This window comes from Vombatus ursinus, unplaced genomic scaffold, assembly GCF_900497805.2.
Source record: "Vombatus ursinus unplaced genomic scaffold, bare-nosed wombat genome assembly UNPS02014807.1, whole genome shotgun sequence".
NCBI lineage: Eukaryota > Metazoa > Chordata > Mammalia > Diprotodontia > Vombatidae > Vombatus > Vombatus ursinus.
The window spans coordinates 10024305-10041212 of record NW_020954585.1 but is presented as its reverse complement, the minus strand read 5'-3'; the positions used below and the strand labels follow the sequence as shown (position 1 = coordinate 10041212).

General features: G+C 37.5%; 1 protein-coding gene across 1 annotated transcript in view; it reads left to right on the top strand.

The window, feature by feature from the left end:
- Window positions 1–16908, top strand: part of LOC114052338 (transmembrane channel-like protein 5) — an 82294-nt gene that overhangs the window by 12863 nt on the left and 52523 nt on the right. Inside the window, exons 6-10 of the mRNA XM_027874890.1 lie at window positions 847–934; window positions 2701–2949; window positions 6751–6902; window positions 10211–10355; window positions 13252–13407. Coding sequence (XP_027730691.1) covers window positions 847–934; window positions 2701–2949; window positions 6751–6902; window positions 10211–10355; window positions 13252–13407 — 790 coding nt within the window. The remainder of the gene's footprint in view (window positions 1–846; window positions 935–2700; window positions 2950–6750; window positions 6903–10210; window positions 10356–13251; window positions 13408–16908) is intronic.

Genomic DNA, 16908 nt, shown 5'->3' with positions numbered 1-16908 from the left:
GGGCATAAATGCAGCCCCATTATGTAGATGAGGCAACCCAAAATTGTGGAGCTTGAATGACTTGGCCAGAGACAGAGGTTTTGCAGAGATTAACTAATTAGGAACAAGTTGTTAGAAGAAGAAAGTTAATGGGTTGTTGTTGGTGTGATATTCATGGCCTAGGCAGGGTGGGGAACTTTCGACCTCAAGGCCACATGTGGCCCTCTAAGTCCTCAGGAGTAGCCCTTTGACCAAATCCAGACTTCACAGAACAAACCCACATGTGGCCCTCTAGGTCCTGAAGTTCCATCCTTTGACTGAATCCAAACTTCACCGAACAAATTCAGGGCCTGAAAGGCCTGAAAGTCCACATTTGAGGACCTAGAGGGCCACATGTGGCCTCAAGGCCACAGGTTCCTCACCCCTGGCCTAGAGAAAGAAAAATAAAGAAATAAGAACAGAGAGGCATCACTGGGTAGTAGAAAGATCACTAGACTTGGATTCAGGAAAAGTGGGTTCTGTTTTCAGTTCTACCAACTAATTAGTTGTATGATATTGGGCAAATCACTTCATTTCTCTTGGTCTTGATTTAATTTAATTTAATCATTTATTAAATTTATTTATTTAATTAATCATTTATTTAATTAATTAATCATTTAATTTAATTAATTTAATCATCTGTAAATGATTTTTGGCAATACCACAATTTAGATCTGTTCTAGTACACAGGCAAATGACAAGATTTTCTTCCTCAAAGGAATGTTTATCAAAGCATTGAAATATTTGAAATGTGTCTCATAGTACTAGGAGAAAAGGGAGACTTGAATAGTACTTGTGTTTGTCACTCTCTTCTTCCATTCCACACAGGAAAAAAGTTAATATGGAGAAGCAGAAATCTGCCAACCAATCAATTCAGTTAAATTATTGTACCCAGTGCCTGACTGCAACAGCACTGGTAAGCCAGCTTTTGCCTTGGGGAAGGGAGAGTTTAGGAGGAGGAGGGGAAGAGGCTGATGAATAAAAGGGACAAGTGGGTGGAGATGCCAAGTAAGAATCAGGGAGGTACCAAAGAAAAACCATCCTGATTTACCTTTGAAAGTCCGTGTGCTATAGCAGAAAGATCAGTCACTTAAGAGTCAGGTGAGACATGAGTTCAAATTTTGCCTTTAACTTTTACTAGCTGAGTGACTCTGGGCAAGCCACTTAATGTTTCTGAGGCTCAGTTTCATAATCTATAAAATGGAGGCATAATACCTGAAATATTAGTGTCCACTGACCATATTACTTAGCTCAGATTTATTGGAGAAGATCAAATGAGATAGTGTACATGAAATACTCTGTAAATCTCAATGCATTATATAAATGTTGTCTGGAAGCAATCCATTATTTCCCAATTTAGGAACCCAGAAATTGGATGTACCGAATAGGAAGATAGGATTGGTTCAAAACATCAATACCCTACCCCTCAAAGTTGAATTTATTTATTTCAACTAAAAAATTTTTTTAAATTATGAGATTTAATTTTTGTGTTTTGATTTTCATCATTTCCTCTAATTTATGACTAATTAAGAATTTAATGAGGCAACTAAGTGGCACAGTGAATAGAGTGCTGAGCCTGGAGTCAGAAAGACCTGAGTTCAAATCCAGCCTCAGACACTTAATAACTGTATGACCTTGGGCAAGTCACTTACTGCTGCTTGCCTCAGTTTCTTCATCTGTAAAATGGGGATAATATTAGCACCAACCTCCATTTGTGAGGATCAAATGATATAATAATTGTAAAGCACTTAGCAGAGTACTTGGCACTATATAAATGTTAGCTTTTATTATTTTATTTATTTTATTATTAAGAATCTACCCCCTCAAGTACTGCATAAATATTAGTTATTATTACTATTATTATTATTATTATTATCATTATTAAAAATTTACTCCCTCTCCATAGCTCCATATCTTCTAGTCCAAAAGTTGGGCTTTGAGTGATGGAATTGAAAAAAAAAAAAGCAGACGTTATTTTGCTATGATTTCCAGTGTATTTATAACACTGGTGTTGGTGTAGAGTGCTGCAGGCTATTCAGTAGACTTTTATTGTACATAGCTAACATTAGTCTAGTGCTTATAGTTTTACAAAGTACTTTCATATATGATATCTCATTTGTTCCCCCAAACTATCCCTATGAGAGAGGGTTCCAAAGGGTATTATTATTGCCAATTTGACAGATCAGAAAGCTGAGGTCCAGATAAGTTACAACTTGCCTGAAGTCACATAAAAATGGCAAGTAACTTTGGAATTTGAGGGATTTGAGCATAACTTCTGGTATGTAACTTGATCCACCTAAAATCATAGAACTTGAAAAGACTTTGGGGATGATATGATTTGAATTTAGAAGGGATCTTAGAAATCATCGAGTCTAAATCTCTTTCTGTAGATGAAGAAACTAAGGAAGGAAAGAAATTTGACCAAAGTCAAATAGGTAGCAAGTGGCAGCATCAGGATTCTGGTCTTCTTGGGGCAGAAGACCTTGAGATTTTCCCCTGCCAAGCATAGTTACTGTGTCTCTCTTTTAGTGAAACCCAGGATCAAATTCACTTTTCTGACCATCATGTCACAGTGTTGACCCACGTTGAGCTTGTAGTCCCCCAAAACCCTCAACTCTTTTCTAGACAAACAACCATCTAGCTGTCTTGTCACTTGTTTTTCTTTTCTTTTTGTAATTCTAGCATTATAGGCATTTTAAAAGCGTGACGTCAGAATTTTTCCAGTCGCTGGATGTGTGGCAGAGGACCCTCAAGATCATTGGCAGCAAATTTGGAACAAGCGTACTTTCTTACTTCAGTTTCCTGACATGGCTCCTCAAGTTTAACATTTTTTCATTTATTGTGAACTTTAGTTTCATCATCATCCCTCAGCTTACAGATCCGAAGCCAAACAATCTTTCCTTCACTGGTCTGGAGCTTCTCACTGGAGCAGTATGTATTTGATAGTATTCTGATTTCTAAGCTGTGTGTTTGGTGGTATGGCCAAACCTAGACATCATACATTTTTATACCACGAGCCTAAATCCAAACAAATGTGACAGATTTTTGTGATTCCAAATGTGACAACTGGATAACTCCCTAAAGAAATGCACATGGAAGGGTATGAGGCAGGGAGTAGAATGAGCATTCAAATTGAGTTTCACCTAATCTAAAGTTAGATTAAAATATGGAAGTCATAGTGTCTGCTTCCATAAGCAGTCCTGTTTTTTTTTCATAGCAATTATTGAGAAATAGTAACTTTGTCACCAGTCCTACTACATGAAGTCCTTTCTCTCAGTTTGAGTTATTGGATGAATTAGGGGTAGTCTCTCTTCTTACGCTCTCCTTTCTGCTTTTCTTCTAAAAGCAATGTTAGACTATCATGCAGAGTGGGAGGGGAATCAAACGCAGAGATAGATAGATAGACATATAGATATATACCTATATACTCATACATGTACGTGCATGTATTATTGTGTGCATTTATTTGCATTCTATTTTGGGGTAGTACCTTTGTTCTCCCATAGAATATCTTCTTTTCTCCTTTTTTTAAATTGATATTTTATCAAGGCTTAGCTGAAGCTCCACCCCCACCATGAAACTGTTCTTAATCCCTCCAGTTTATAGCAATCAATCTTTTCCTTCTTTAACATGTTTTGTCTGCACTACTTTTTTGGAGTTAAATTTTTTTTAACTTTTTACATATGTATGTATTGTTTCTTCCACTAGATTATAAATGCCTTGGGACCAGAGACTACTTATTATATTCCTTTGTATTTCTCACTGACCTAGGATAGAATAGAAGTTCAATAAATAGATGTTGAAATATATAGATCTCAGGAATATGAGAAAATGCCAATAACATGTCTCCTGATATTTCAACACATTTTTTTGGTAATTACTTTTATTTTTTAAATTTTTTTTATTTTTAGGCAATTGGGGTTAAGTGACTTGCCCAGGGTCACACAGCTAGTAAGGGTTAAGTTTTTGGTCTGAGTCCAGATTTGAACTCAGGTCCTCCTGACTTCAGGGCCGGTGCTCTATTCACTGTGCCACCTAGCTTCCCCTGATAATTACTTTTAAAAGCTGAAAATAAATTGATGACAAATAAATAAAAACACAAATTAAGCAAAATAAAATTCAATTATCAGCCAGGTAAATAAATGAATAAATAAAAGTAATGTTAGAATTGAACCAACTAAACCAGAGAAAATCATGTGCTTAGAGATTAAAAACTTCACATGGAAGTCCTTTCTTTGTTAGTTATTCATGTCTTGGCATCTTCTCATTTTTCCAAGGAAGCTATTAAAGACACATGTTAGGATGCATTCTGCCTGATGTATTCCATATTAACATCCGGTCCCTCACCCTCTTTTCTCCTTTGTTGTGAATGTCCATGTTTGCTTATTTGCCAGTGGGTCCAGAGGAGGTATGCTTCATACTTTGTGTGGCTGGGTGTATGTGGATACCCACTGACTTGTATGTGTGTGTGAGAGGACAAGAACTATTTGGACATGAGTAAAGAGTTCATTGAGTTATCTGGGGATGGTGACCACTGATAAGAATTAGCCTCAGTTTTGTGGTACAGTGGACTGAGTGCTGGGGAGTCCTGAGTTTACATCCCCCCAGCTCTGTGATTCTGAGCAATCTCTTAGTCTCTCTGAAATTTAGTTTCCTAAACTATAAATTGGGGAATCATAATAGCACCTACCTTCCAGAGTTTTTGTGAGGATCAAATGAAATAATATTTGTAAAATGCTTAGCATAGTGCTTGGATGTACAGTAGGCATTTAAATTCTTAAGTATAATTCTGAGGCTGTTTTTGCTATTGTTCAGTTGTGTCTCACTCTTTGTGACCCCATTTAGGATTTTCTTGGCAAAGATACTGGAGTGGCTTGCCATTTCCTTCTCCAGTTTATTTTACAAATGAGGAAACTGAGGCAAAGAGTGTTAACTGATTTGCTCAGGATGACACAACTGAGTGTCTAAGGCTCTACCAATGTTTAACAGTAGAAGGAGCTACCAAAGAAAGAGACAGTGACTTCCCTCACTAATATTCCCCAAAAGAGACTTAGATATATTATTTGAAGACATATTTCTCATTGCAACTTCTTATCATAAAACAAGATCATAAACTTTTGGTAATATAACTTTGATTCCTTAAGATGTGTTAGATCCTTCACATGTGTTTTTTTTAAACTTTTTGTCAAATAAATGTATTTATTTATTCTTCATGCATTTATAATCTATTCCTCCCACTGCCTCTCCCCAATTGAACAACCAAAAAAGAAAAGAAAAAGAAAAATGCCTCCCCCCATAAACATTCATTGTCCAGCGGAACAAACTCTCACATTGGCCATACTCCAAAATGTAAATCTCTTCATTTCTAAGTTCATCACCTCTTTGGCAGAAGAGGAGTGTCATGTTTCATCTTGTGGCTTCTGGACTGGTGGTTTTTCATTGAATTGAGCAGAGTTCTAAAGTCTTTCAAAGTTGTTTTTCTCTATCATGTTGTTGCTATAGTATATATTTTTTTTCTCCTAGTTCTGCTCATTTCACTCTGCAATCAATTCATAGAAATCTCCCCAGTTTTTTCTGAAACTGTCCATTTAATCATCTCTTAAGGCACATAAAATTCTATTACATTCATATACCACTATTTGTTTATCCATTCCCCAAAGGGACACACTCTCTGGGTTTCCACCTTTCAGTTGCTACAAATATTTTCATATATAGATATATGTATATATCTATATATACCTATCTAAGTTCCTTTTCTCCTTTGATCTCTTTGGGGTATAGTTGGGTCAAAGAACATTCACAATTTAATGACTTCTAAGGCATAGTTCCAAGTACCCCACTTGTTTTTGACAAAGGTCTACATTTTGAGCCCTTACTAAGTGTCTAGTCCTATATTAAGTGCTGTGGGAGTGGATGGGTAGGGAAATATAAGAAAAATAAAAGATGCAGTCTTTGTCTTTAGTCTTTAGAGCCGTAAGATACACATCTGAAGCAATTTAAAGATAATTACAATGAAATAGAAAAAATGTAATCATAGGACACAGGCTTAATATAGAAGTGCTGGGATAATAAAGAATAAAACAATAAAGAAGTAATCAGGAAGGACTTCTTAGAGGAGGTGAGCTTTGAGCTTATTATTTTTCCTACTCCAGTACAGAAGCTTCTGCTATGTCACTGGCATGGAATAGGAGCTTTGTAACCAACAAGAACCAAATGATAGTCCAATGCACTCAACATCTATTGGGGAAAATTTCTTAGCCTATTCTCTAACTTAGTCAAATCAAGTAAACAAGCATTCATTAAGTGCCTACTATGTGCCAGGCACTGTGCTAAGTGTTGGGGAGAAAAAGGAAGGCAGGAAACAGTTCCTAGTCTCAAGGGGGTCACAGTCTAATGGGGACTTGGCTTGACTATTAAGTAATTTTCATGTGGGATGTAATCAGGGGAAGAACAAGTTCCTAAAGTTTGTTCACCATAGCACCTAACTGTTTATATCTTCAGAGATGACTGGATTCCTTTCTAACCAATGTTTCATAGTGACAAAGGTTTCTCTAGATTTGGGAGCAATGGAGGGTGGGAGAGGATGGACTTTTAAAAAACTCAGTTGCCCAGTTTCCTACCAAACTGAAAAGTAACCAATCCAAACTACTCAGTTCATTTGTTTATTCTCCAGAAAAGTGGTTTGACTCAGAATTCACTGTATCATTTCAGAGTTCTTTTCTTTCATTTCAGGGTTCTTTTCAACAAACAGTGTTGTATTATGGCTTTTATACCAATTCAACTATCAAGCACAAAGGAAGCAACACCTCTTACAACATGCAGTTGGCATATATTTTCACGATCGGATTATACTTGGTCATCTGCTTCTTTTCCTTACTCTATAGGTATGGAGTTCTGCATCTTTATGTTCAAAGCTTTCTCTCACACTTGGACAAAATTCAACAGCTCATCATTAACTAGGATGTCTAAAATGTATGCTATGAACCACTCTCAATAGCCTAGAACTTAAAATGCAAGTTCAGAGTAAAGACATAAAAGGTTTTTTTCACATCTTGTTTTTACTTTAATACCCTTTGGGGTTTTTTAAATATTTTATTCATTTTTAGTATATTCCTCCCACCTCTTTTCCTGCTTTAAAATATTAATACAAATATTTTTTTTAAAAAAAAGCAGTATGGCAAAACTAACCAACAGATATCAAGCATTGATTTTTTTTAATCCCACTTCCCATTATCCACAGGAAAAGAAAAAAGGTAAAAAGAAAGAAATATGGAACCCATGTATCACATAAGCTCAGTCAAGCAAAATAAGTCCTTATTGTTGGTCACTTCCAAAGTGTTTCTTATTTTGCATATTTGTCTATCAAATTTCACCAGTTGTTTTTTCTTTTTAACGGTTTTCTTTTTATTTTCAGTTCCAAATTCTTTCCCTCCCTTCAGCCCTTCCCCTACCCATTAAGATGGCAAGAAGTGCAATACCCATTTTACATATGAAGTCATGCAACACATATTTCCACATTAGGCATGTTGCCAAAAAAAGCCTGAAAAATAAATAAAATGAAAGAAAATATGCTCCCATCTGCACTTAAAGTCTAACAGTTCTCTGTCTGGAGTTAGATAGCATTTTTCATCATGAGTCCTTTGAAATTGTTGTGGATCATTGTATCAATCAGAGCAGCTAAGTCTTTGATTATCATTACAATATTGCTGGTACTGTGTAAATTGTTCTCCTGTTTCTGCTCACTTCACTTTACATCAGTTCACATAAATCTTCCTAGGTTTTTCTGAAACCATCCCCTTCATTTCTTACAGTATTCCATCACAATTGTATACCACAACTTGTTTAGCCCTTCCCCAATTGACGAGCATTCCCTCAGTTCTTTGCCACTAGAAAAATTGTTGCTATAAATATGTTTGCCCACGTAGGTGCTTTTTCTTTTTCTTTTATCTCTCTGGGGTAAAGTTTCACCACTTGTTTCACCATTTTATTTGCTTTAGGGCAGGAGAGTGGGGATATACTAGAAAGAGGTATATTTTGTGAGATTAGCTTAAGCATTTGAACCTTTTTTTAAAAAAGGTTTGCAAACGTTTGTGTGACCTTGGGCAGTTATTTTGACCTCTTTTGTCAGTTTTCTCATTTGCGTAATGAGGAGGTTGGACTAGATGATTTCTGATGTCCCTACCAACTTGATATCCTAGAAAGTAGTTATCCCAAGGTGTACTATGATTTCATCAGTGTGGTGAGTTCCTGGTATGGGAGTCGTGTCCATTAAAATAAATCTTAACGTGTCCATGACTTACTGAGTCAATCCTAGAGAAATTCTTGAGGCATGCAGAGGCTAAGTGACTTGCCCAGGGTCATATATCTAGTGTCTAAATTGGGATTTAAACTCTTCCACCTAACTCCAAACTCAGTGCTATATCTACTAAACCATGTTGGCACTATGAGGTAGGTAGTACAAGCATAATTATCTTTATTTTACACATGAGGAAATAAAAGCTCAGAGAAGTTGTGACATACCCAGTGTTCCATAACTATTAAATAAGAGAATCAAGACTCAAACCCAAACCAAGCAATGTTCTTTTCTTTCCAATACATTGCAACTGGAGCTCTACTGAAGGCTATTTTGGGGATGCACATATAGTAGAATTTTGGGGGTACTCAAGAGGGTGGTTACTTTTCAATTGAAGTTCTTTAAGTCAAGGTCAGATAATAGCAGTAAGGTGTCACTTAAAAGTGAAGCAATTAGCTATTTATTCTGGCTGGTTGGGGTAAATAGCAAGATGGATAGCATCTACCTTGAGCCTGACATGAGTTTCTGAATTTTTAGGGCAGTATTCATAAGTTGAAGATTATTCAAAGTAACATTGTATGAAACAAAGTAACATTGTATGAAACAATAGTTAAGAAAGGTAACTATTCAGAAATATCAGGTGATTATGCAAAAAGAATAGTATGCGTGTTGGAGAAAAATGTATATTCTTAGCTACAGGCAATAGATGAAGAAGTTATCATTGGAGTATATCTCCAGTGATCTCATATCTCATCTCACTAAATCAAAGAAGTCTGCCCCTTGGGCCAGACAGGGAGGAGAGCTTTCCCAGGACTCTGGCATCCTCCACCTTCAGCAAGTAAGTCTTTTTTTGTACTGATAAGAGGTAAAAAGGAAACACTAAAGGACATTGGCGTCATTTACAGCAAGATGACTGATATAGAACAAGATGGAGTCAACATGCCTTGGAGGAGGGCCCTTTCTAAGGAGGGAGGGATTTATGTGTTACACAAACATGCTATGGAAGTTCATGGTGCAATACCAGGGGGTTTGGTAAGAAATAATAAGGTAGGGGAGATGAGGAGGCTCTCTGGAAGCTACCAACCTCAGGAAACTTGCTGAAGTCAGTCCTTGGGGTTCATCTGGGGAGAGTAATTTTGTCCTCTTCTCCCACATATACCATGGTATTATCTTGCAAAGTAAACTTTATGACAAAATTTTTAGGATAATCCAGTACCAAAGGTACCCCTAAGTTCTCTTGGTATTTTGTTTATATCCCTTATGCATTTAGATATCCTCTGCTTTGCATTATAGTTGCACATGTGCCTGTCATCTCCCTCATTAGACTATAATCTCCTTGAGGGCAGGGACTGTGATTTATTCATCATTGCAAAGCCTCAGCTTCTAGACCAGTGTTTTGTACATAGGTTTTTCAATAAACATTGAATTGGATTGAACCAAATGTAATGGCAGTTGGTACACTTCCTTTCCCCTAATAGATGTACATGTCTATTTTGTGACTTTACTTATATATGTAAAACAACTAACCTGGGGGATCCTACTAATGTGGCTTCCCAGAAAACCTTTTAGAATTGAAAAAAAAAGTAGTCAACCCTAAGATGAGAGTGTCGTTAAAGAAATGCTGTTATTCTATTCAAGGTAAGAGACTTGGAAATAATACCTTCACCTGATTATATATATATATATATATATATATATGTATGTATATGTGTGTATATATATGTATGTATGTATGTATACACACACATACATACACACACACATATATACACATATATACATATATATATATACATATACATATAATTTTTTTTTTATCTGGGTTTCCTATTCCTCCTACTACACTAAGCTCCAGCATTTTGGTGGAGCTGAGTGTATTGTTGTTTTTGCCTCTTATAGTATGGCCTGTTCTTTCCGGAATAACTTCATTAATCCTCACGTCTACTCCAGAGGGACTGCTAAACTTGTCTTTTCCTGGGACTTCACCATCACTCGTGAGAAAGCCGTGAAGCTAAAGCAAAGAAACCTTACCACAGAACTCAAGGTATAGTTAAGACCTGCTAAGCACCTCTCATGTGTCTAACTTTTCCTCTGTGATGTCTTATGAGTTAGCCTCTCATACTCGGGCTCAATGGTATTGATGGGTTGCCAGTAGCTTTTACAACCATCCTGCTCCATTCTTATGATTTTTAATGGACTTGTACAGAAGTGGCTTAGTAGTTCTTGTTTTTTGTTGTTAAAGTCATTTTTCAGTCATGTCCAATTCTCCATGACCCATTCGGGGTTTTCTTGGCAAAGATACTGCAGTGGTTTGTCATTTCTTTCTCCAGCCCATTTTATAGATGAGAAACAGAGGCAAACAAGGTTAAGTGGCTTGCCCAGGGTCTCACAGCTAGTAAATAATCTAGGGCCAGATTTGAACTTATGAAGGTGAGTCTTTCTGGTTCCAAGACCAGTGCTCCACTGCACCACTTAGCACAGTTTAAAATACCTTTAATTCTCTGTACTGCCTGTGGGTGATAGTAGCTAAGGCTCATATAGCTACCAACTCATTTTCTTGTGATCAGGAAGATAAAAACAACATTATTTAAGATGTCTATCCTATCTTCTGACCAGGTCTCAAATACTCAGTTGTGTGAAAGATACTGATTTAGATGTATCTTCCCCAAAAAACAGATAGCAACACATCCATGGCTGCCTAACCAGATTATAGAAGAAAAATAGCTCATCCATAAAAGGCAGTAGGCTACTATAGACTAAAACAAGAGATTTAAAAAAGAGACTGTGAAATTCTGTTATACACATTGGCATCTTCAGATTTGACTTAGACATTTAAGTTTAGATTCACATCTGGACATGCTGCCCAAGCAGCCCTTTCATCACAGGGGATTTCATTGATGGAGACATCTGCATTCCTCTATTTACTTTGCCCTTCCTAAAGTTTAGATTTAGATGTCCATAGTTGAAGTTTACAACTCTGGATGGGATTTGGGTAATAAGAAGAAAGGGTAGATTTGGGGGTGATATTTGGGAATATTACCCAGGATACTCCACATGTGATTTTAGATTATAGCAGAAGTGGTTTGGACAGGCTAGGAAGTGATTGGCATGAGAATAAAATAAATTCACCAAGAAATACTTAGATTTCTTTAAAAAAGAAATTATTTAAGCTTGATAACTGTTAATAAAAATAATCAAATAACATAATAATCCAAAAGGAAAATAATATATTTATAATATTTTAATGACTAATATAATAATTGTTTCTATGGTTTCTTCCTATCTCTTTTTCATCTGTGTATTTATTAGATTGTGTTGTTATTTTCATATCAACATAGTATTATATTGCTATTATTTCTTCTTCTCTGGGCATTTTCATGTCTATTTTCTTCATATATGTTGAAAAGCTTTCATTTCCTTCTTCCTTTCCTTCTGCCACCAATGGGGGTTTTCTTCCCACCTTGCCTTCCTTTTTCTTCTTCCCATGAACCTTAGCCCCTTTAGAATCTATCCAGGCTAATTGACCACTCATACCATTTGTATGAGATGGGAGTCACCAACTGTGTTGCTTCTGGTGAGATGGAAGACCACCAATCCTCATCTTTCCTGCCATTGAATTCCAGAGTCATCTAGGACTTACTATATGCGCTGCCTCTCTGCCCTCCAGATCCCAGCATTGAACAACTTTTACAAGCTAAGAACTCCCTAGCCTAGTCATCTGTTCAGTCACTGCCCACTGGTTGGATTCTTGGAACTTTCAGGCCTTTCTATTGACCCTATGGTTGAACTTCCTTTTATGAGTTATTTTCTCCTACTTAGAGTGTTAGCTCCTTTTGGGAGCAGGAACTGTTCCTTTTCGCTTTTTAACTTAAAAAAAAAACCCTACAGATTAAATTTATTGTATATTGTAAGAGAAAAGCAAATTACATATAAATATGGACCTATAGTTTCATGTATAGTCCTCTTTTTTCTGCTCTGCTATTTATATAGAAGTGCCTATTTTATTATTTTTTTTGTAAAGTTCAGACAAAATTTTTTAAAAGAAAAAGAAAAAAGAAGCTTGGTAACATCTGTTGTACTTTTACCCAATCCCTTCTTAGATTCCCAGAACTGGAAAGAACATTAAAGATCATCTGATGCAAACTCCTTTATTTTATCTTACAATCCTTTCTTTTTTTTAAATAATAAGCATTTATTTTCTCTCCCTTCCATCTCCCCCATGACAATGAAAAAAAGAAAATGAAGAAAAAACCTTGTAACAAATATGCATAGTCAAGCCAAACAAATTCCCACATTGGTCATGTCCAAAAATTCGTGTCATGTTCTGCCTCTTGAATACATCATCTCCCTGTCTCAGGGAGTATGTCTTGTTTTTTCTGTTTGCAACCCTAGCACTTAGCACAGTACATACAAGCTTCATAAATGCTTTTTAATTTTTATAGGTTTGTATTGATATTTTTTGTTTCTTCTATCACCATAGTTATCCCAAATATCCTTTTCATTTATTTTTGCATATATTTTCAAACATGCTTATGTGGGAATTTGTTTTCTCAGACTATGTAGAAATATATTAAAAAATTTTTAAAAATTAATGTATGTGGGGGGATTGCAAGGGACAGATTGATTTTTTAAAATGTTACTTTAAAGTTTTTAAAAGTTTTTTTAAAGTAATCATTCATTTTTTTTTCTTTTTCTCCCCTTCTGTCCTGCTATGTAATTTAATCATTCCCTTCCCAATCTTTCTTTATTCTCTGGGCACAACATCTGACTCTTTTGCTCCCCTTATCTTATTTGGTTTCCAGAAAACTGTTCCCACTTGTCCTGCCTCTGGATGTGGGGATGACTTGTCTCTTGGGAAGGCTGGGGTTGGGGGGTGCGTTGTTTGTTGCTAACATGATAGGAGTATTAATGGATCACCTGAAAATTCCTTCTGGTTGCAGGAGAATCTGTCAGAAATCCGGCATGAGAATGTGATTACACCTCTCAAGCAGAGATTATCTCGTTTTTGCATCCACCTGGCAGCCTGGATAGTTTCCACAGGGGTGGCTATTGCCTGCTGTGCGGCTGTTTATTTCCTGGCTTTTAATAACATGAAGGTAATTCCTGAGAGGGGGAAAAGACAACACAAGACACAGGGAAGAGTACCAGGCTAGGGATGAGGCCATTCCGGTTCTAATCCTGGCTGTCTCTAGCTAGCTAAGTGAGCTTTATAAGTCTCTTAATTTCTTTATGTTTCAATTTCCTGGCTTGTAAAATGAGGATAATAAAGCTAAGAACAGTGGCACACACTTGTAATCCCTGCTTATGGTGGGCCTGAAAATGGAAGATTGCATCAGCTCAGGAGTTCTGAGCTGCAATGAGCTAAACCAATTAGTGTAGTGTCTATACTAGCCCCAGCACCAATGTGGTGGGCCTTTGAGTGGAGGGGGGAAGGGTATCTGACTGCCTAAGGAGGGGTCAAAGCTCCCATTTAGATCAGCAGTAGGGTAGATCAGTGGGTGCCTGCTTCATTTCCAGCCTGGGTGAGATAGGCAGACCCAGTCTCAAAAATACCAACCAGTTGGGATTAATAATAAGTACCTGCCCTACCAAATTCACAGAGCTGTTGTGAATCCAATAGGAGAGAGAGAGAGAATGAATGGATGAATGAAAAAGCATTTATTAAGTGCTTTCTGTATACCAATCACTCCACTAAGTATTGGGGCTACAAATAGAAAAGTAAGATACACATACCCTGTTCTTAAGGAGACCTGATATATAGGGGGTTTCAGCAGAGAGTCATATAGAAAAGACCTGTGGTCTTTAGGGGATGTGAACACATGGTGAAAAGTATAAAACACTCACAATGCAAAGGATTATTATTATTAACAAAGACTTTCCCCACCCGTGTACTTCTGAAGAAGAAAAAGCTGATAAATCCCCAGGTTCTTGGGGCTGCCTCCATTCCAGGTGATAAACAAAGGCCTGTGGTTACAGAGAAAAAAGTTTTATAGAATTCTCATTTCCTTCTTTCTAAGCAAAACAGGGAAGGCACTGGCATTAAGGGAAAATAGAAAAGGCTCCTGTAGAAGGTAAGATTTTAGTTGGGATTTGTAGGAGACCAAGGAAGCCAGGAGGTGGAGATTAGGAGGGAGAGCGTTCCAAGCATGGGGACAGCCAGAGAAAATTCCCAGAAAAAAAGAATAGAAAAGAAAATGCCCAGAGCTGGGGGATGGAGTATCTCATTTTACTTTACACACCCCCCCCAATAAAGTCTAAGAAAACTGGAAAGGTAGGAGAAGGCTAGGTTATGAAGGGCTTTGAACACCAAATGGAGGGTTTTATAGTTGATTCTGGAAATAATAGGGAAATACTGAAGTAGGGTGGTGAAATAGTCATACCAACACTTTAGGAAGATCTCTTTGGCAGCTGAGGACAGGTGGACTGGAGTGAGAAGAGACTTGAAGCAGGCAGGCCCACTAGCAGGCAATAGTGCAGACATGAGGTGATGAGAGCTTACACTAACATGGTGGTAGTGTCAGAGGAGAGAAGGGGGTATATGTAGGAGATGTTCAAAGATAAAATTGACAGCCTTGGCAAAAAGTTGGATATGGAGGATGAAAGATGGTGAGGAATTGAGAATTACACCTAGGTTGTGAGCTTAGGAGACTAAAAGCAATTAGTTTCAAAGTAATTTATTAAAAGTAATTACTTAACAGTAATAGAAAAGTGAAGAAGAGGGGAGGGTTTGATGGGAAAGATAATGAGTTCAGCTCTGGATATTTTAAATTTAAGATCCACTTTGAGATATCTAATAGGCAATTGGAGATGCAAGATGGGAGGTCAGTAGAAAGGTTAGGGTTAGATAAGCAGATTTGAGAATTATCAGCAAAAAAATGATAATTGAAACCATGACCTGATGAGATCACCAAGTGAAATAGCATAGATAGAGAAGAGAGCCTAGGACAGAGTCCTGGAGGACACCAGCATTAGTGGGTTTGCCTTTGATGAAGATCCACTAAAGGAGACTGAGAAGAAGTGGTCAAATAGATAGAAAGAGAACCAGGAGAGAGTAGTGTCATGAAAACCTAGAGAGAAGAGAATAGCTTGAAAAAAGTGATTTACCATGTCAAAGGCTGAAGAGAGGTCAAGAAGAATGAAGATTGAGAAAAGATCATTAGATATGGTAATTTAGAGATCATTTGTAACTTTGGAGAGATAATTTAGTTGAACGATAAATTTGCCAGCCTGAAGAGAGTAACAGATGGTACCTGGGAGGCACCTATTGTAGATAGCCTTCTCAAGGAGTTTAGCCATGAAAGGGAAGAGAGATATGGGATGATATCTCATGATCTATGGATCCAGTGAGTGTTTTTGAGACAGGGATATATATAGGCAATAGGAAAGCGGTCAGTAGACAATGAGAGATTGAAGATAAGTGTAAGAGTGGGGCTCACAGAGGGGACTGTCTGTGGGAAAATTTGGGGTACAATGGGATCACTTGTATTTGTGGAGGAGTTTGCCTTGAAAAGGAGAAATACCACCTTCTGTTGTGAGACAAACGTGAATGAGGAGATAATGGCAAAAGGCATCTGTCTGATATGAGCTGAAGAGAAGAGAAGAGAGAACTCATAGTAAATGGTTTCAAAATTTTTAATGAAGTATGAGGCAAGGTTCTCAACTGAGAGGTGAGGAGGAGGGGGAGCTAGGGGAGATTGGAGGAGAGTTAAAAATTTTTTGGAAGAGCAGCTGTGGAGAGTGGGTTAATCAGTTAAAGAGGTGTTAAAGGATTGCCTTGCCTGGTAAAGGCCAAGTCGAGATTATGTAGCATAAATTTGCAGTGGAGCCAGTCAGCATGATTTTGTGATTTTCTCAGCTTCAATTAGCAGCACATAGAGAGCAAAGGCAGCATAATAGGGGTAATCCAGGACTGAGGCTTGGCAGAGAAAGATCTTTGATAGGATAAGAGGATGAGGGATTTGAAAGGAAAGGATGGTATAGAGTAGAAGTGGCTCACTAAGATGAGGAAGAGGAGGAGAGCATAGCCAATGTAGTGGTGATAGCCTGGAAAAGAACTAAGGGTTCAAGGGGATTCAAAGTCATGGTGAAGAAAAAGAACAGGATTTAACATTGTAAAGCAGAAGGAGAGGTGGAATGATGATAGACTGGACTAGTTAATAGAATTTTGGAATTCATAAACATGGAAGTGGAGCATTTGAGGGTAGTGTCAAGATCAAGGGTAAGGCCATCTCTGTAGTGGTATGGAGGTGTTAACAAGTTGAAGAACTGGTAGGTTAGAGGTTTGAGGGAGCCTCCCTATGTATGTTGAAATCCCTAGTATGAGAACAGGAGTTGGGGAGGAGAGAAAAACTGTGAGCAAGGAACTGAACTCATTGACAAAAGAAGGGGAGTATTGGAGGTCAGTAGATAATGGTTACCAGGATTTTGATTGGGTAGTAGAAGTGGTTACTGGATGACGGAGGGTAGAGGAAGAGCATGGAAGTGGCATTGGGGAACAAGGCAAATTTCAACTCTTCTACCTTGACCAGTGAGTGAGAGAATTAATGAAAATGCAACCCATCGCTGGAAAGGGCGGCCAGGGAAGCTGTGTCATCAAA